The sequence below is a fragment of the Phalangium opilio genome, unplaced genomic scaffold (genome assembly GCF_054372755.1).
Source record: "Phalangium opilio isolate 3A_F unplaced genomic scaffold, DU_Popi_V2 ptg000045l_1, whole genome shotgun sequence".
NCBI lineage: Eukaryota > Metazoa > Arthropoda > Arachnida > Opiliones > Phalangiidae > Phalangium > Phalangium opilio.
In genome coordinates, this window is record NW_028324168.1 from 4,301,311 (window position 1) to 4,319,180 (window position 17,870).

The 17,870-nt window shown below is 33.2% G+C and overlaps 5 protein-coding genes across 8 annotated transcripts; 2 read left to right on the top strand and 3 right to left on the bottom strand.

Moving 5' to 3' along the window:
• The first annotated feature begins 545 nt into the window (after window positions 1-545).
• Window positions 546-1,434, top strand: LOC149676881 (protein C10). Its single transcript, XM_089837808.1, has 3 exons — window positions 546-682; window positions 902-1,078; window positions 1,133-1,434. The coding sequence occupies exons 1-3, from the start codon at window positions 610-612 to the stop codon at window positions 1,270-1,272; spliced, it is 390 nt and encodes a 129-aa protein (XP_089693934.1). The 5' UTR covers window positions 546-609; the 3' UTR covers window positions 1,273-1,434.
• Window positions 1,374-6,981, bottom strand: LOC149676882 (poly [ADP-ribose] polymerase 2-like). Of its 3 annotated transcripts, none has more exons than XM_089837801.1 (12): window positions 6,857-6,981; window positions 6,715-6,776; window positions 6,436-6,636; window positions 5,084-6,364; window positions 4,905-5,004; window positions 4,760-4,837; window positions 4,440-4,663; window positions 4,283-4,346; window positions 3,519-3,653; window positions 3,128-3,451; window positions 2,917-3,041; window positions 1,374-1,702 (listed from the first exon to the last, which is right to left on the bottom strand). In XM_089837801.1, the coding sequence occupies exons 2-12, from the start codon at window positions 6,747-6,749 to the stop codon at window positions 1,555-1,557; spliced, it is 2,715 nt and encodes a 904-aa protein (XP_089693927.1). In that variant the 5' UTR covers window positions 6,750-6,776; window positions 6,857-6,981; the 3' UTR covers window positions 1,374-1,554. The 3 variants fall into 3 exon arrangements, with proteins under 3 accessions (XP_089693927.1, XP_089693926.1, XP_089693925.1); XM_089837800.1 differs by having other exon boundaries at window positions 6,715-6,796; window positions 6,857-6,956; XM_089837799.1 differs by having other exon boundaries at window positions 6,715-6,948.
• A 566-nt stretch (window positions 6,982-7,547) lies between these two features.
• LOC149676883 (uncharacterized) lies at window positions 7,548-8,938 on the top strand. The gene is made up of 3 exons (XM_089837807.1): window positions 7,548-7,783; window positions 7,863-8,076; window positions 8,151-8,938. The coding sequence occupies exons 1-3, from the start codon at window positions 7,706-7,708 to the stop codon at window positions 8,567-8,569; spliced, it is 711 nt and encodes a 236-aa protein (XP_089693933.1). The 5' UTR covers window positions 7,548-7,705; the 3' UTR covers window positions 8,570-8,938.
• Window positions 8,939-10,085: 1,147 nt separating this feature from the next.
• LOC149676884 (zinc finger TRAF-type-containing protein 1-A) lies at window positions 10,086-15,190 on the bottom strand. Its single transcript, XM_089837805.1, has 6 exons — window positions 14,933-15,190; window positions 12,466-12,704; window positions 11,847-11,890; window positions 11,618-11,785; window positions 11,357-11,543; window positions 10,086-10,762 (listed from the first exon to the last, which is right to left on the bottom strand). Exons 1-6 carry the CDS (start codon window positions 15,152-15,154, stop codon window positions 10,558-10,560), a joined length of 1,065 nt encoding a protein of 354 aa, XP_089693931.1. The 5' UTR covers window positions 15,155-15,190; the 3' UTR covers window positions 10,086-10,557.
• A 939-nt stretch (window positions 15,191-16,129) lies between these two features.
• On the bottom strand, window positions 16,130-17,862 carry LOC149676885 (neuralized-like protein 2). 2 transcript variants are annotated; one of them, XM_089837816.1, is made up of 3 exons: window positions 17,146-17,862; window positions 16,570-16,962; window positions 16,130-16,490 (listed from the first exon to the last, which is right to left on the bottom strand). In XM_089837816.1, the coding sequence occupies exons 1-3, from the start codon at window positions 17,486-17,488 to the stop codon at window positions 16,369-16,371; spliced, it is 858 nt and encodes a 285-aa protein (XP_089693942.1). In that variant the 5' UTR covers window positions 17,489-17,862; the 3' UTR covers window positions 16,130-16,368. The 2 variants fall into 2 exon arrangements, with proteins under 2 accessions (XP_089693942.1, XP_089693941.1); XM_089837815.1 differs by having other exon boundaries at window positions 16,570-16,971.
• Window positions 17,863-17,870: the final 8 nt, after the last annotated feature.

The following is a 17,870-nucleotide window of genomic DNA, read 5'->3' on the forward strand; positions in this document are numbered from 1 at the left end:
AAATATTTCGCCTAGCGAGAAAATAATGACGTAACTAATACCACTTTTATAGTCACGTGACTCAACCTAGAAATAAAAACTTCCAAAACTCCGTACAGGGAACGAGGCTGCCAGACTTGAAAGAAAAAAAATATATAGGAAAGGCGTAGCTTCCTGCCTTTGACTGTATTTGGTTCAATGGGGAGATAACTCCCTAAAATTTCTCATACTCAAATTTTTATTTTCAATTTCTTTCAAGGTCAAATAATTTCATCTCCGCCCTTCTGCTCCAATAAATATTAAATGAATTAAAAATGAAATTACCTTAATTGATGCAACTTTCCATAAAAGTTTCACAATTTTTTGTTGCAATTATTTCCGTTTATTTTATAAATTAAAAGCTTCAATGAAAAGGTCATTATACTTTGACAGTGAAAACTAAGTTAAAAACTTAACGGGTTTAAAATTGCACTATAACTAAGCTTAATCTATATTTCAGTTCAAAATTTCTAAAGTCCATTTTTGGCGCGAAATTTTGACAGCCCTTAGAACATAGCTCAATAGCGCCATCTAAGGGTGACAGACTGGACTCTGGAGTGTCAAATTATGAAATCTGACCTTTAGTTTATAATGGTTCCTATGGATGTTTCACAAACTTATTCAAATGAAATAGCGGCAGATTTTACCGCGGAAAAAGCTAAAGGTTTAAAGTTTTGCCTGATTTTCACTTAGTTTTAAACGAATATTAAGCTTACATAGCATATTTACACTAGTAGATTTAAAATTAAAGGTTTTTACGTTAAGCCTTGGTCATAATAAGTTTCAAGCTGGGCCTACATGTCAAATAAAATATCAGCATAGCGCACGCCTATTATAACTCTCATTCAAATATATCATTGCGTAAATTTGTGAATATTTTTAGCGGCATTACAAGAAATACTATCAGCTTTCACCCTTCCTGACAATGTCACTCGATTAGAAGAAGCTAGAGATAATGCTGGAAATGACATGGTTAAATACATGCAGCTAGTTTTTCCCGTTGCAACTCAGATTGAAATGGAGGTTTTACCAAATTATGGCTTTCAAGCAGACGGAGAAGGTTACCTAAACTTATCCACTAGTTAAAATACATCACTAACGCAACATTTTGCAGGAATAATTCAATTTACCCACGCTGTAAGAGCGCTGGAAAGAGACAACCCTGAGATTGCCCATATGAATGCCGAATTACAGTTACTTTTTATACCATCTATGGTCCCTCCATCTTCGCAGGATTCAAATTATGATGGCTAAATGATGTTATTGATTTTAAAAAAACATTTTAATAACTAAAAATAGTAAATACTAAACTGGTGCAGCTAACCCAATTGTTTGAAGAAAGAAAACAAAACAAAAATACTGAAAATTATTTTTATTTATTTCAACTTGTGACAATAAAACTCTTTTAAAATTTAACCCGAAGAATGAATCAGTAAAATATTAAAGTATGAAATACAAACATTAAATTGTTTAAGAGCCTTTTAGACAAGTGAAGGATGGCAAAAAAGAAGATTGTAGTATCAAATTCTTGTATCACTAGTATTTGTACACAAACTTTACGCGCAGGACATATTTCAATTTTATTTGATGAACATTGTAAACAATGTACTCGTTGTAATTTAATGTTGCCATTTTTAACCCAGAATCCACGCTTTTCCCTAAAGGCACTTTGGTTCCATTTGGCCTACAAAAGATAGAAAAATAACACTCATAAAAATTAGGCCTAAGTTGCTTAATATAGCCACATTGACAAAATTGGAAGACCAAGGCTTATGAGTTAGGCCTTAGTTGCTTAATAGCTAGCCACATTGACAAAATTGGAAGACGAAGGCTTAGGAGTTAGGCCTTAGTTGCTTAATAGCTAGCCACATTGACGAAGTTTGAAGACCAAGGCTTAGACTGTCGGAATCTCATGTACTTTAAACCCAAATAGAAGTTACAAATTCTACAAATTACCTGTTATTCGTTTAGCTGATATAAAATACGCGTAAATTAAACCATAATAGTCAATAAATAACGCGACTTATTAACTATAAAACTCATTAAACAATTATATAAACCATGGACGAACCAATACTGAAGGACGGATGGCAGCCCATAGAGCCCCATACTAAGCGACAAAACAACCAATGTTAAGCTTACTTCCCCCTTTTCAGCCCCAAAATGGAGGGGGGTTATGAAAAATAGTGAGTCAAATCCCGGAGAAAGCTAGCGCCATCTAGACAAAATAAGACGTTAACTGCTTCAAAAAAAAAATCAATAAAAAAAAGATTTTTGAAATTTTGCCGTAACTTTGCAATCACAAATTTTTAAATTGCATGAAATTAAAGGTATGTTCTTATTATACTCTATACGTTTAATCATAACAATTAAAAGGCTATTCAATGTATTTTTAATTAATACAACTTCTATTTAAAATCGGCATTGATTTTATTCTAAATTTTTAATCCTCCAATCTCATTTTGTCCAAGGCTTAAAGAAAATGGGCAGGAAAAAAATTTGTGTTTACAAGCTTTGCAACAGCGATTCGCGATACGCTGATAAGGTTTATATGAAAGGAGTTAAATTTTTCCCATTTCAGTTTTTGAAATTTGGAACCAGCCTGAATCCGTTGAACAATGATTACTGACTTTTTTGTCACGTGCCTAATGTCGTTACCCCGGTTTTTCAGAACACTGATTCCCCCATATGCCCCCCCACTCTCCGGTTTGCTACTATCTGCCGCTAGAAGGCGAATTAACAAGTCTTTTTCAACTTTCTCCCGCTGCCATTCGTCCTTCAGTATTGTTTCGTCCATGTATAAACCCTTGCTAAAGTATGGAAAAAGTACCCTCCTAGCGACATCTATCGGAAACAACTGGAAACTCAAAATAGGGCGCCAAATTTGAATTTACTTACAAAGTTTTGGTCATTTTAGGATCAGGCATAACTCTTCCTTGTCCCATGACGCTATGAAATCCAGCTGGCAATTGGTTAGCATCGTAATCAGCGTTTAGGAGTTTATTAGGATTACCAATGGCAACCTAAATAGTAAATAAGAAGGAAAAAAAACCCAAAAACGTAAGAAAAACTGCAAGAAACACAATTAAAAAGTTAAAACCCTACTTACTTCACACAGATACAAAATGCCTTCATTTTGATTACGTGAAGTGTAGCAATAATTGGCACTTTTGCTTGACATATCAGCAAAATAAACTCCTTTCCCAAACATATACCCAGTACTTGGGGCTTCAGGAGGTGCAATACGTAACCCTTGCTTCAAAATACCCGGAGTATTGGTCAAACGAGATCCATGCCATAAAAGCATCCTATTTCCAACATCCTTATAGTTTTTATCCTCATTTTCGCGATCACTCTCAAATAAATCGACTAATTCCAATTTGTAAAGTTGATGAGTAGCTGCGTGAGTATTTTGGAGATATTCATCCACCATCTTGGAAAGAAAAGAAAAAAAAATTAATTTAATTATAATTAAAGTTAATTTGTATATTTTATCTTACAGAAAATTCTGGGGAATCTTTTTTAATCGGTTTAAGTTGGCAATTAAGAGAATTGTAATGAGAATCAATTGGATTGTTTAACTCGTCAACAGTTTCATTAAGGATAGACATAGCAACTTGAATATCACCCAGAGTCTAAATAAATAAATAAATAATTAATTAAAATTAATACTAATATTTAAATTAATTAATTAAATTAATAAAGAGTAAAATTAATACTAATATTTAAATTAATTAATTAATAAAGAGTAAAATTAATACTAATATTTAAATTAATTAATTAATAAAGAGTAAAATTAATACTAATATTTAAATTAATTAATAAAGAATAAAATTAATACTAATATTTAAATTAATTAATTAATTAATAAAGAATAAAATTAATACTAATATTTAAATTAATTAATTAATTAATAAAGAATAAAATTAATACTAATATTTAAATTAATTAATTAATAAAGAATAAAATTAATACTAATATTTAAATTAATTAATTAATAAAGAATAAAATTAATACTAATATTTAAATTAATTAATTAATTAATAAAGAATAAAATTAATACTAATATTTAAATTAATTAATTAATAAAGAATAAAATTAATACTAATATTTAAATTAATTAATTAATTAATAAAGAATAAAATTAATACTAATATTTAAATTAATTAATTAATTAATAAAGAATAAAATTAATACTAATATTTAAATTAATTAATTAATAAATAATAAAATTTAAATTTGGTTATAAATTAAAGGTTTCAACCTTCAAAAGCTCAATTTTCGCTTTCAATTGATCCGTGTTTTCAATTAAAGGTGGTCTTTTCATCCTGTTTCAAAATTAATTAATTTATATTAACTTTATAAAATTAATTTCTTTTGTAATTAATTTTAAAAAGATAAATTAAATTAATTTAAATTACCCAAAATCATGAGGAATTTTTGTGTAAAACGAATTACAGGCATCGGTAAGTTCTGACCCAGTAAGATTGTTTTTAAGGCAATACTCTATTTCTTTTAGAGCAGCGTAACCAGCAGTGACTTGTTCCAAGGTTAATTTACCCAAAGGAGCTTTTTTCGCGTTATATTTCATCTCCAAGACGGTCGCTTCCATACCTTTGATGCTGAAGATTAATTCTATGAATGACTAAAGAAAAAATAAAAAAATTAAACGCAATTAGTTGAAACTAAGTAATTACAATTAAACTAATTCATCTGCTAACAAACAAACAAAGTAACAAACCTGTAGTCTGGAATCTAATTTGCTCTTTGGCAATTCTTTAACAGGCTTTTCAGTTTTTTCTTTTTTAACTGCAGGTTCCTATGTAATTAATTTAATTATTTTAATTATAATAATTAAAATTAAATATTATCACATCACTAAATACATCACTAGCAGTAAAATCCATGGCTAAAAGTTCATATTTTCCGGGAAACTTTTGAAAAAACTCCTTTTCAGACCAAAAGTTTTTAGTTTTTTCGTGAAATCTAAATTAATCAGCATTAATTAATTAATTTAAATTAAAGTAAGTCGTTATATTGTTTCCGTAAACAAAAAACAACTAACTTCTTTTCAAATATTTCCTTAGCTTCCTCTAAATTAGCTCCACAAGTATGCAACTTAGTTTGACCTCTGAGTCCGACTCTCCCCCAACGAAACCAAACAAAATAATTAGTTTTATTATTGTCTTTCAAGAGTTCCATCAAATAAAACTTATTGTTGTTATTCTTGACGTCAGTTTGATTCAACATTGCGTAAAAAATGATGTTATCTTCATAAAAAACGTGGCAAGAAGCAATTAAGTCCTTGCATTCTTCATCAACAGGAGCCTTTCCTTTCCAACTAATCGTTTTGATTTTCTCCTCTTCTTTGATTTGTGGGACATCAGCTGCTGCATTTGATTTTGCTCCTTTCTTTTTGGCAGCTTGTGGTTTCTTTGAGGTTTTATCTTCATCAATTTCAGCATTATCATCAGATGAGATAGGAACTTTTTGATCATCAACTACGGTAGCCTTCTTTGATGCCGCCTTTCTGCCACCTTTCTTTTGAGCAGTAACTTTAGGTTCCTTCTCCTCATCACTTTCAATATCTTCGTCTGAAGTCTTCCGAAGCTTTGCATTAGCTGCTGCTGTCTTACCACGAACACGTTTAGGAACCACTTCTCGATCAGCAGCTTTTTTTGGGTTAGTTTGCTTGTCTAAGTTGTCTTTTTTAGGGGCAGCACGTTTCTTGGCTTTCGGAGCAACCAGGGGTTGATCTTCTTGACTATCTGAGTCACTGGCATCATTCACTGCAGCAGCTGCAGTGGCTTTCTTTGGTTTAGTTTGGTTGTCTAAGTTGTCTTTTTTAGTGGCAGCACGTCTCTTGGGTTTGGGAGCTACCAGGGGTTGATCTTCTTGACTATCTGAGTCACTGTCAACATTCATGGCATCAGTTGCAGAGACTTTCTTTGGTTTAGTTTGATTGTCTAAATTGTCCTTTTTAGCAGCAGCACGTCTCTTGGGTTTGGCAGGAACCAGGGGTTGATCTTCTTGACTATCTGAGTCACTGTCAACCATCATGGCATCAACTGCAGCTTTCTTTGGTTTAGAGGCAACGCGTCTCTTGGGTTTGGGAGCAACCAGAGGTTGTTCATCTTGACTTCCTGAGTCATTAGCATCATTCACTGCAGCATTTGCAGCTGCAGCAGCTTTCTTTGGTTTAGTTTGGTTGTCTAAACCATCTTTCTTGGCAGCAGCAAGTTTCTTGTGTTTAGAAGCAGCTGAAGTTGGTTTTTCATCATCTCCAGACTCTTTGGCATCAGCCACTGCCAATGAAGCCACTGCAGCTTTGGCATCTTTGGCAGCTCTTAAAAATGAAATGTAAAAGATCATGCATGACAACACAACAATTAAGATATTAAGGGTCAGGGTTTTTACCTCCTAGCTTTTCGAGAGGCTACCACAGGTTCCGCAGATTCTTTTTCGCCAGCGTCATCAAGTTTCTTTAATGCCAACTTGGGTATTAAGTTACTATTTTTGGCTGCTCCACCCTTTTTAAGCGTTGTAGTGACAATCGGTAGATCCTCATCACTTTCAGGTATTTTGGCATCACCTACAGCTTTTGAAGTAGCTCTAGTACTGTAATTAAAAGACGTAATTAAATGGTTTCACACGTGGGTCTGGTTAGGGTTAAAATATGAAAGACCAAGGCTTAACCTCCTAGTTGGTCGGGTTGGCTTTTGTTTATCCATTTTCGACTGTTTAGGGTATAAGGCAACCTTTATGAATATGCAATAACCTTAGAAATTATTCGGATTATATACTATTAGTCTGATCTAACAAGTATTTGATAACTAACTCTCTTTACAGCACGCAACAGACAAAGAAACGTCGAACAAAGGAAACACTGCCGATTCTGAAAGTTATTTTCCCGCCGTTATCGACCATTCAGCGCATCATGCGCATGTCTATTAGCGTTTTCCTTTGTGTCCTCGCGGAGCGCTCCCATGGAGGAATAAAACTAGGAGATCCTATTCTTCAAAAACAGTCTTTAACGAAGCTGGAAACTACTACTACCATTTTTATTGCTCCTTGGGAGCGCTCCGCGAGGACCCAAAGGAAAACGCTATCAAAGAGAATATAGGAGAGGAGTGGAAAGAGGGGAAAATCTTATTTACTTATTTATTTATTTGAATGATTGCCCACAAAGTCAACAAAGTGACGTGTAAATGGGCATCGTACGTGGTTACAAAATGTCAAGAGAAAGAAAAATAAGTGTAATTACAAAATAAGAAAACATTAACACGCAAGTAGTCGGAGCAAATAGTACAATAGCATTGTTGCTCTTTTCTACCGCGCATCTTCAATGCGCAGTACCGAGGCATTTCCGTTTGAGACATTTAACGGTATCGTAGGTGGCGCGACTGAGCCGGAAACTCCCTCGTACCACTAGTATAATTTAGGGGCAACAATGTAATTTAGCCTTGTGGAGTGGGGGAGCTTCAACTCCTCCCCTATATTCTCTTTGACGCTATATGACTCAGCGTCAAGTTGGGAAAGACCGATAAAATAGACCAATCGGAGGATATAAACAAAAAATAGTATAAGCAGACGATTAATGCGTCTCGGCCTATTTTTAGTGTTTTTTCCTGAATGTTAATTATTTTTAATATATATTTCCTTAAAGAGTGATTATAGTAATTAAAAAATGCAAGAAACAACTGAAGAAAATAGTTGTAGCTCAATTTCCCTCTGCCAAATGCAATCAAGTATAAAAGAAGCTGTGGTGAGCTTAGCAAAGAGACCATCCATCCATTTGTTTGGTAAAGAACTAGTTTTGTTTATCACGGTTTTTTTTTGGACAGAAAAACAAACTAGGAATGATGTCCTCAACCTCATTCTCGGACGCTATCCTATCCCTATCAGCTTTTTTAGCTATAAAACGAATCCACGATGCATCTAGCAACTGGCATAATCACCTTTTAGTTGGTACTGTCAAAATTGAAGAGACACCATTGGCTGCTATAATTGGCTTCTTCTCAATTATGTTTGCAGCTATGTTGGGGGTATTCAGATTTGGTAAAAACTAAAATAAGAAAATAAATAAATAATAATGGAAGGAATTGTTGCAGTTTACCATTATTAAATTACAGGATTAAAGAAACCTCCGAACATCCTTTTAAAATGTCATAAACAAGCATCTTGGTTCGCTGGTTTTGTCGGGATGTCACTTTTATCTATAAACTTTACATTCATTTATCAAAAATCCACAGCAGGGTGGCTACATTTTTTAGACGTAATAGTGGTATTATTAGCCAATAAAATCTTACCTGATCATTTGAGCGTAACTTTAGAGAAACTTCAACAAGCTGCGGTTGTGATATCTATAATTGTCGTTAGTTTTCTTCATCAAAATTGGGATGGTGTCTTAGGGGCCCAATTAATCGCTTTAGCTGGTTTGACAATTGGCACTGAAGGAACCATTTTTGGAATGCCAGCTGTTGATGCCTTTCATTACACTCTCGCTTGCGCCCTATTCTTATTATCCCGAGGTTTAGCCTCGGTTTTTTAAAAGAAAAGTTTTAAAAAACCCCTTAAATTAAATTAAATTAAATTAAATCCTTATAAATTAATTACCATATCCCAATTAATATTAATATAAAAGGGGCCAAAGTTATGTTACTTTTTGGCCTATAGATATACGTAAATAGTTTCTTTTAGTCAAGTTATTGAAACGTAAACAAAAACACGTCAAAAACGTTTTATAATTAATTAATTGATTAATTAATTAATTAATTTAAAATGATAGCTAATTATTAATTAATCTACAACATTTTCAACAACTTGCTTATATTTTTTTAAGCTTATATATAATGATAATGATGTAATGGATTGTTTGTTTGTTTGTTACTCAATATTAAAGATTCTTTTGAATGTTAAACACTGTTGTTGTTGTTTTTGTTGTTGTTTAATTTTATTTTTAAAAATTAATATAATTAATAAGCAAATTTTTATTTATTTATTTATTTATTTTTTTAGGATTATGTACAATAATTATTATGATTAATTAATTAATATTATAGAATTGACAAATAATTTAATTATAATTATAAAGCTGATTATTTTGGTTAATATATATATATATTTTAATTTTTTTGGCCTACTTCTACGGTTTTCTTAAACTTATTTATTTACAAGAGAAAATAAGGCAAACTTAATTAATTAAAATATAATCTTATAATTAATTTAATAAAAAGGGTTTGATCACGCAATGAAATTAAAATGGAAGAAAAAAGTTTAATTTAAAGTGCAGGTAACGTTACATTATACCTTAAAAGAATGGCCTTTTTTAGTAAATATAAAACGAATTAAATAATTATTAAAAGAATAAATAAATAAATGATATCTTATTACAATATGATAATTAGTACATTTAATTAGTCTTAAAAATAATCAAAGGACTACTGCAATAACTATCCGCCATTAGTTTAGTGTCGTCTGCTAGCCAAAGCTATCTCAGCCTGTGAGAATTCAACCAATCATGTAGGAGTAAGAAGTTCGGGTTAGCAGACGCCACTAAACCAATGGCGGGAAAATGGCGCAGTAGTCCCTGAATGATATCTTATTACAATATGATAATTAGTACATTTAATTAGTCTTAAAAATAATCAAGGACTACTGCAGTATCCGCCATTAGTTTAATGTCGTCTGCTAGCTACCCAGAACCTATCTCAGCCAGTGAGAATTCAACCAATCCTGTAGGAGTAAGAGGTTCTGGATAGCAGACGCCACTAAAGCAATGGCGGGAAAATGGCGCAGTAGTCCCTGAATGATATCTTATTACAATATGATAATTAGTAAATTTAATTAGTCTTAAAAATAATCAAGGACTACTGCAGTATCCGCCATTAGTTTAGTGTCGTCTGCTAGCTACCCAGAACCTCTCTCAGCCAGTGAGAATTCAACCAATCCTGTAAGAGTAAGAGGTTCGTGTTAGCAGACGCCACTAAAGCAATGGCGGGAAAATGGCGCAGTAGTCCCTGATTATTTTTAAGACTAATTAGTAATTAAATGTACTAATAATCATATTGTAATAAGAGATCATTTATTTATTTATTATTTTAATATTTAATTCCTTTTATATTTAACAAAAGCAGCCGTTCTTTTAAGGCATAATGTTAATTATGTTACCTGCCATTTTTCTTTAAACCTCATTAAAAATTTGAGCAGGATTGTCTAAATCTGATATTGTTATTTACTATTTAGTTCTTGTTTCATTTACAATGAAAATAATAAAAATAAAAATAAACAATCCTAAAAAACATTTATAAACTTTTCAAAGAATAGAATATATAGTTATAAGGACACGGAAAACTAAATGAATAATGACAGGAACGTCTAAAAAATAAATGAATGGATAGAATGGTCCCTAAAAACAAACCTTATCACGAAAGAAAAACACTTAAAACAGTGAAATTCATGAAAAGGGGTTAGGGCTAAAACAGTACTTCAATGTAGGGGGGGCGGGGTTTCTTTGTATGAATCTTACATATTAATTAATTACTTGCTAACTTGAAACATTATCAAACGAAAATTAATGGCTTTAGCAGCTAAGAGCTTGTTACATTCGTTAGAACTGGGGAGAGCCAATGGTCGATAAATGCTTTCACTTGCTCCGTCACTAAATTCGTGATGATGCAAACGTGGGTGAATTTTAGTATCACCAAAAGGTCCTTTCAAAACCAGATAATGAATTCCGAGAGGGCTATAGTTTCATTACAAATTAATTAAGATACTACTTCGTTAAAGGGAGGGTGAAGTGGAAAATCAAAGTGATTTTTTATCGATTCTTCTACTAATTATAAGACCAGTCTGCATAGTGACACATTCAGGAAATACCAACTCCGAATGATTTTAAAATTATTTCAAATTAGGTTCAGATTTTAAGGATAATTTTAAACAAGGACTGCCGACCAATCGCGTAACGCCCTGCCTTTTTGCTAACAAAATTCTCGTGGCACGCATGCTCCGTGTTGAATGAAATTTATCACGAGATTTGATAAAATTTGCGCGCGACGTGACAATCGTGGCGCCTGACACGGAGCGTGCCACGAGAATTTTGTTAACAAAAAGTCAGGGCGTTACGTGATTGGTCGGCAGTCCTTGTTTAAAATTATCCTTAAAATCTGAACCTAATTTGAATTTTAAAATCATTCGGAAGTGCATATTTCCTGAATGTTTCACTATGCAGACTGGTCTTAAAATTGGTAGAAGAATCGATAAAAAAATCACTTGATTTTCTACTTCACCCTCCCTTTAATGGACCCCTAAAAACAGTCATTAAAACTCTTATGTATACCTGGTGATTTTACTCTTCAAAACCAATTGGTATGAAAGAGTTCTGTCACAAGATTGAGTCGGATCACGTTGATTATCATTAACCATGGCTTTCACGACAAAACTGTTGTTAAAAGCGGTAAAACGTGACGTTTCATAGTAAAGCTTATGAATAAATTCGTCAGTTCTGTATGGTTTGAATTGCAAATCTGTTAATGAACCCAAAAAACAAGTGTTCATTTGAAGTTATGGAAGGGGTACAGTTTTTATTAAGAAAATGTACCATTAAAGGTAATCTTCTCAAAACTTAAAAGCTCAAATATGCGAATGTAAAGTTGTTGTTCCTCTAAAAATTTTCGGTCAATTTCTTCCAACGCTTCCATAACCTCTAATCCACTTTTTTTAGTGTGAGCGCATGATTCTTCATGAGCACTCATTTCGTGAAATGGTCCTAAAACATGTCTAAATTAATTAAACATCGGGCTTAAAATATTTTAAAAGATTTTAAGAACCTCTCCAATGACAACCAATCCTGCTATAGCGGCAAGAAGTAATTCTGAAAGAATACGTTAAAGCTATAAAATGACAACAACAACAAAAAAACCTCCCTTAAAGGGAGGGTGAAGTAGAAAATTAAGTGATTTTTTATCGATTCTTCTACTAATTATAAGACCAGTCTACATAGTGAAACATTCAGGAAATACCAGCTCCGAATGATTTTAAAATTATTTCAAATTAGGTTCAGATTTTAAGGATAATTTTAAAGAAGGTCCTCCGACCAATCGCGTAACGTCCTGCCTTTTTGTTAACAAAATTCTCGTGGCACGTTCCATGTCTCGCGCCACGATTGTCACGTCGCGCGCCTAATTTTATCAAATCTCGTGATAAATTTCATTCAACACGTAACATGCCACGAGAATTTTGTTAATAAAAAGGCAGGGCGTTACGTGATTGGTCGGCAGTCCTTGTTTAAAATTATCCTTAAAATCTGAACCTAATTTGAAATAATTTTAAAATCATTCGGAGTTGGTATTTCCTGAATGTTTCACTATGCAGACTGGTCTTATAATTAGTAGAAGAATCGATAAAAAATCACTTGATTTTATACTTCACCCTCCCTTTAAAAGTTACCTCTCTTCGCAGAGCTCATTTTGATGATGTTCAATCTGAGAACGCGGTAGTTCTTTGTTGCAAAATTGGCACTCTGCCGGTAATTCACAGACAGCTTTCTCCACGGCTAAATTACGCGAGCACAAGTCTTTACTGATTACCATACGACAATTGGGGCAAGTTGCAGTTTCATCCCGAAGTCTAGCATCAGCCAAGAGATGAGTAAAGCAACCGGCACACATCAGATGACCATTACTGCACTATAGTTTTAAGAGTAACGAAAAGAGAAAATTTTTAAGAAAATTAATTTGTTCCTGTTAACGAAAAAAAAAAATAAAAAATAAAAACTAAGCTAAAAATTGATGAAAAATTCCTGGAATTGAAAGAAAAATATTTTTTTTTACAATTAATTAATACAATTTTCACCACAATTAATTTGGCTTACCTGCCTAACAAACAAACAAACCTATGTATTAAATACAAATTTAAAATTAACAACACTTATTCTTTTTTTTTACACCAAACAATATTTTCTACTGGGTCTAATTATAACTACAAAATATGAATATGATTTTTTAAATTAAATGTATGGGGATTTTAAAGGATTGGTTTATGCAACTTCCAATAGGTTTGAACCATCCAATACCGACTGGAGATTGACATCTTCAATCTGTAAGGGAAGAAAATTACTATAAAGTAAACGTCTGATGTTGGGACTGCTCTGGATTCATGATTTTGAGAAGATTCTCAAAGCTCTAATTCCTCTTCTCACTCTCAGATAAATGAACACGGAAACTTGAGAGAAAATAAAGTAAAAATACTTTCCCACAGTTAATATTTCAATCCCATACCCTAGCTCTCTTTTATCAATTTTTTACTTTAAAGTAATCTATTTTTAGTTACAACGCTTATCAAACAGGGTTCATACAACTTTTGGAAAACAAATTTCCCTGAGATTTCCAGTTTTTTCCCCATATACTTCCCTGAGATTTCCAGGTTTTTCCACATATTTCCCTGAATTTCCCAGGTTTTTCCCCATATACTTCCCTGAATTTCCCAGGTTTTTCCCCATATACTTCCCTGAATTTCCCAGGTTTTTCCCCATATACTTCCCTGAATTTCCCAGGTTTTCCCCGTACATGGAGTATCCTATGGAGCAAATTTTAACGAAGGAGGAGGGGTAAATAGGACTATTACATAATCAAAGGGCATCCTCGTATCTCTAATATAACCAGAGTTTATGTTAATCCTATGGAGGGGGGTATGTTTATGAACATTTTGCTTAATTACTCGGCCCCTGTTTGACGGAAATTTTCCGGAATTTTACTAAAAATTCTAAATTTCCCTGAGATTTTAGTCAACTATTTATTTCCCTGACTTTTCCAGGTTTGTATGAACCCTGTCAAATGAGTTATGGTAAAACTATCAAGTAAGATTTGAATTATCTAAAACTGCATGAACTATTTTTATATAAAATATTAATAACAACGTTTGTGTGTGTCTTGGGTTTAAAAATAAATGGGTTATCTAATCTAAAGAGGATGATAAAAAATAAAACCAGATAGCGCTTAATGTTGATATTAAAATAAAAAAAGACCAGTTTAGAATCATCGGAATAAAATGGCATTGTAAAAAAATCTTTATTGATAACTAGATTTTCTTTTAATATATACATCTTTGTTTTTGTTGTTTGTTGTTTATTTTTATCTCAATTTTTTTGAGCTTTATTTTAGAGTCTTTTAAAATTTTCCCTATAGTTATTTTAATAAAAGTCCTTTTAATCAGGATAAAAAATTAGTAATAGGTACAATGATGTGTTCACCATTTTTTTATTATGTAAAAACAAAGGCTCGTTTTAGTAGTAGTAGTTTTATATTTTATCTATGTTTTTGTCAAACCCCTTTGGGTAAATATGTCATTGAAAACATTTTTTTCCCAGGAAAAACTCCCTCCCCCATCATTTGCAGCCCCCTTACCCACATTCCTACTTTACTAACATTAGTAATTTGACTTTTATAACACCCCGAGGCATAATCTAAATTTTTAAATTGCGAAACAAACAGGTTCCTAACCATTATATAACCCATTTGAAACCATTTTAACATCGCGGTTAGGTTGTAAAAACGAAAATGAAACGTCTAAAAGGAAGTTTTGACATTTTACGCGTCTAATTATGTAATAAAATTATTATCTGACAGCTTACAGATTAATCCATAATTGTAAATTATGCCAAATCGCAATAATAATAATAATTAATCTTACACATGCAAAATAGCCTAGTGTTGTGTGGATATTTTATTAGGGAATTTAAAATATTTAAGCCTAATTTGGTTTACCGAAACCCGTCCCATATTTATTCGCATGCCATTTATTATAAGAAAAAAAAAGATAATTCGAAAGTAAAAGTGGAGATAGATATAAGAGGCAGGGGTGGGGTAGAAAAACGGGCGGAGCGGATAACAAAGAGAAAACAGCTGATGTATCAAACCTGGAAAATTGAAGTCCTCGGTAGATCTAAACAAACGGCGCAGCAAAGAATTCCACCGAGCCTGTGTTCCAATTTTTCACCTTTCGAATCGGGCTTGCCCTCGGTTTTCAATTTTTTCTTCAAAGGTTCGACAATTTCATCGTTATTAAGGGTAAAAGGGGCCGTATTCGCGATAACTTCGCTACTTCCAGCCACGGATAGAGCTTCCATAACATCCGCCATCTTTAAAATCCAAAATTATTTTAACGACGCAATCAGCAGGGATGCCAGATTGAAAACCTTCAACCCGCCAAAATCAAATTGGAAACAAGCCCAAAAAACCGCCAATCTATATTTCGAAAATAAGCCCAAAAACTGACTACAATCCAGCACAAAAACAAGCCAAAAATTTATCGTGAAAATTTGGAATTTGTTTTTCATTTAGAAATTTCAATGCATATTACATACTGACACCATTTTTAAAAGCCCAAAACAAAATGAAACCACTTTATTTTACCATAAATTGACGAATTTTAAGCTACACCAATGGTTTGACAGTACCATTTGTCAGTTTTTTGGCCATTTTAATGATCTTCGCCTATTGGCGGTATTTTAAGTACAGAAAGCCAAAGAAAAACCCCGACCAGCCCAATTTCCAGCCAACAGCCAACCCGTTTATTTCCAGCCAATATTTTTCAGAAGAAGCCCAATTGGCGGCTTTCCAGCCCAATATGGCATCCCTGGCAATCAGCTGCTGCTCCGTTTTGCAATAGAAGTTCGTTTCACACTCAATTTTCAACCTCTCCCTATGGCTCTAACACATCTAGACTAGGGTTGTATACGCTGAAAACGTATAGTGAGACGAACTAGAGATTAGCTTCCCCGACGAGAAGAAGGGGAAAAGCAGAATAGTCACGTGCTTATTTTTAACCAATCAAAAGAACACCAGCTGTAATATGGGTTAAATGACGCAATGTTTTGATTTTACACCAGGCGACAGGCGTTCAGTGCTACTGACCGGTGTACCCGTTTCCCGTTTTCGTACATATTAAGGAAGGCAATAGGTTTCCCGTTTAGTGACCCGAACTTACCGAAGTGAGAATTTTTTATCTCCATCTCATGATGATATTACTGAAACTACTTTGTTGGTGAACCAACACAGCTGTTAGTAGCGTTAATTTGCATAAAAACAAGTTGGTATAATGATATATAAACAAGTTTTACATTTTGAAAAGAACTTTATTGACAAAAACTCTGCTTGTTTTTTTTTTTTTTTTAACTTCTAAATAAACCAAAACAAAATCCATGAAATAAAACAAAAAGAGAGAAATATAATACCATTTACATTGCAATTTTTATATTTACATAATTTTACAGAATAGTTTCCTTAGGCTAGCGTAAAGCTTTGTTTAGGTTTAGAGTCCAAATTTGTTTGGTTTTTTTTTTTGCATATTTTTTTAATATACTTGATAGTGCCTTAAAAATTCTTTGAGCTGAGTAGGAAGGGGGAGATTACCAAAACTATGTGAAGGAACACACCGTCTGATTGCATCTCTACAAGCACATTGAAGAGATGTGACTGATTTTTAAGACAAAAGTTAATTAATTAATTAATTAAGGGAATTTAAAAGGTTGTTTGAGAGAGAATAAGTACTTACCTCCGGGTAATTGTACAATTCTCACTCTTTTAGTTGTGCCATAAACATCAACAACAGCGTATAGAGGTCCATCACGATAAGGTATATAAGTTGCATATGCTCCCTGGTCCTCTCCATTAACAATAAAGTGCATTTCCGCACAGTCACCCTTTAGAACATACATGACACCTATTCTGCTTCTAACATCAGTGGCTAAAATCTTTCCTTTAGTGCGATTTCTACGAGATTCAGACATTGGGCTTGAATCATGTGCTGGGGAAGAGGATCCGGTTGATTCTTCCCCATCAGACCCCTTAGAATTTTCTTTGCCCGAGTTATTTCTACCACAAGGAACTGGTTGTAACATACTTCGCGATATAACACCACTGTTAGGGTGGACTTGGTCCAGGGAACCTAAACGAACTGTCACTGGTAAATAGACTAGTAATAGAGTAGTGGCACTCCATGTTAACTACCCATAGAGCTTAATACAGTCAAAGGCAAGTAGGTGCCATTACTCTATGTCTCAAAGACTTAGGCCTACTTTTAAATATTAAAATAATGGTAACTGGGGTGGAATTATATTCAATATCTTACCTTCACCAAAGAGAGAAACATTTAGATTAGGTTCAGCTAACTCCACTTCAGCATTGTTAATAGAAAATATCCAAGATCTGCCGGAGTTTGCCAAATCAGGCAAGGCATACTGAGGGAGTGGGAACTGAGAAGATGGATCATGCTGCGTTAACCCTAATCTCATGTGTCCAGTCCATCCTCTTTCGTTCTTTTCAATCTCCAGTAAGAACAATTCTCCAGGAAGTAAAGGTTTTTCCGAGAAAGTAATGGCATGAGCAAAGCTAGCTTTGCGGTAGGCGACTAAATTGTTGTCATACAATATTATGTTTTTCCCGTGATATTCGTGAAATCTATTAGACATCATGTTTAAGCACTCGAGTCCTACAACACCATAATTAAAATCTGCCACTGTCACGCGTCAAAATATTACACAACTAAAACTTAATGATTGGTTACATCATGATTCATGTAAATTCTTGACCAAGGCTTAACTAAGTTTACTTTCTTCTAATCTGTATATATTGTATTTAAATAAATATGGAAGGCTTTTGAACTTCGAAAAACAATGTTTTGCCACTCTTGAATGAACTTTCACTTCTAATAAAGTTTAAACTCCTCTAAAATTACTTTATAAAACGCAAAATGTCAATGTTGTCATTGACACAACACAAGTCAACAACGTCCACGCAATAATGGCCGCCGAATTAAAAGTCAAAAGTGACAAAATTATGTTCCGGATGTTCCGA

Excerpts from the sequence above, each read along its gene's own strand:
- LOC149676882 (XM_089837801.1), bottom strand. The coding sequence starts at position 6,749 with ATGGATAAACAAAAGCCAACCCGACCAACTAGGAG. Across the intron at positions 6,365-6,435 it reads GCCTCTCGAAAAGCTAGGAG|AGCTGCCAAAGATGCCAAAG; the intron begins GTAAAAACCCTG and ends TTCATTTTTAAG. Across the intron at positions 3,654-4,282 it reads CGAAAATTGAGCTTTTGAAG|ACTCTGGGTGATATTCAAGT; the intron begins GTTGAAACCTTT and ends TTATTTATTTAG.
- LOC149676881 (XM_089837808.1), top strand. The coding sequence starts at position 610 with ATGGTTCCTATGGATGTTTCACAAACTTATTCAAATGAAATAGCGGCA. Across the intron at positions 683-901 it reads TACCGCGGAAAAAGCTAAAG|CGGCATTACAAGAAATACTA; the intron begins GTTTAAAGTTTT and ends GAATATTTTTAG. Across the intron at positions 1,079-1,132 it reads CTTTCAAGCAGACGGAGAAG|GAATAATTCAATTTACCCAC; the intron begins GTTACCTAAACT and ends AACATTTTGCAG.
- LOC149676885 (XM_089837815.1), bottom strand. The coding sequence starts at position 17,488 with ATGATGTCTAATAGATTTCACGAATATCACGGGAAAAACATAATATTG. Across the intron at positions 16,972-17,145 it reads TGTTTCTCTCTTTGGTGAAG|TTCGTTTAGGTTCCCTGGAC; the intron begins GTAAGATATTGA and ends TACCAGTGACAG. Across the intron at positions 16,491-16,569 it reads AATTGTACAATTACCCGGAG|TCACATCTCTTCAATGTGCT; the intron begins GTAAGTACTTAT and ends CTTAAAAATCAG.
- LOC149676884 (XM_089837805.1), bottom strand. The coding sequence starts at position 15,154 with ATGGCGGATGTTATGGAAGCTCTATCCGTGGCTGGAAGTAGCGAAGTT. Across the intron at positions 12,705-14,932 it reads CGAGGACTTCAATTTTCCAG|TGCAGTAATGGTCATCTGAT; the intron begins GTTTGATACATC and ends TTAAAACTATAG. Across the intron at positions 10,763-11,356 it reads TTGAAGAGTAAAATCACCAG|CCCTCTCGGAATTCATTATC; the intron begins GTATACATAAGA and ends ATGAAACTATAG.
- LOC149676883 (XM_089837807.1), top strand. The coding sequence starts at position 7,706 with ATGCAAGAAACAACTGAAGAAAATAGTTGTAGCTCAATTTCCCTCTGC. Across the intron at positions 7,784-7,862 it reads CAAGTATAAAAGAAGCTGTG|AAAAACAAACTAGGAATGAT; the intron begins GTGAGCTTAGCA and ends TTTTTTGGACAG. Across the intron at positions 8,077-8,150 it reads GTTGGGGGTATTCAGATTTG|GATTAAAGAAACCTCCGAAC; the intron begins GTAAAAACTAAA and ends ATTAAATTACAG.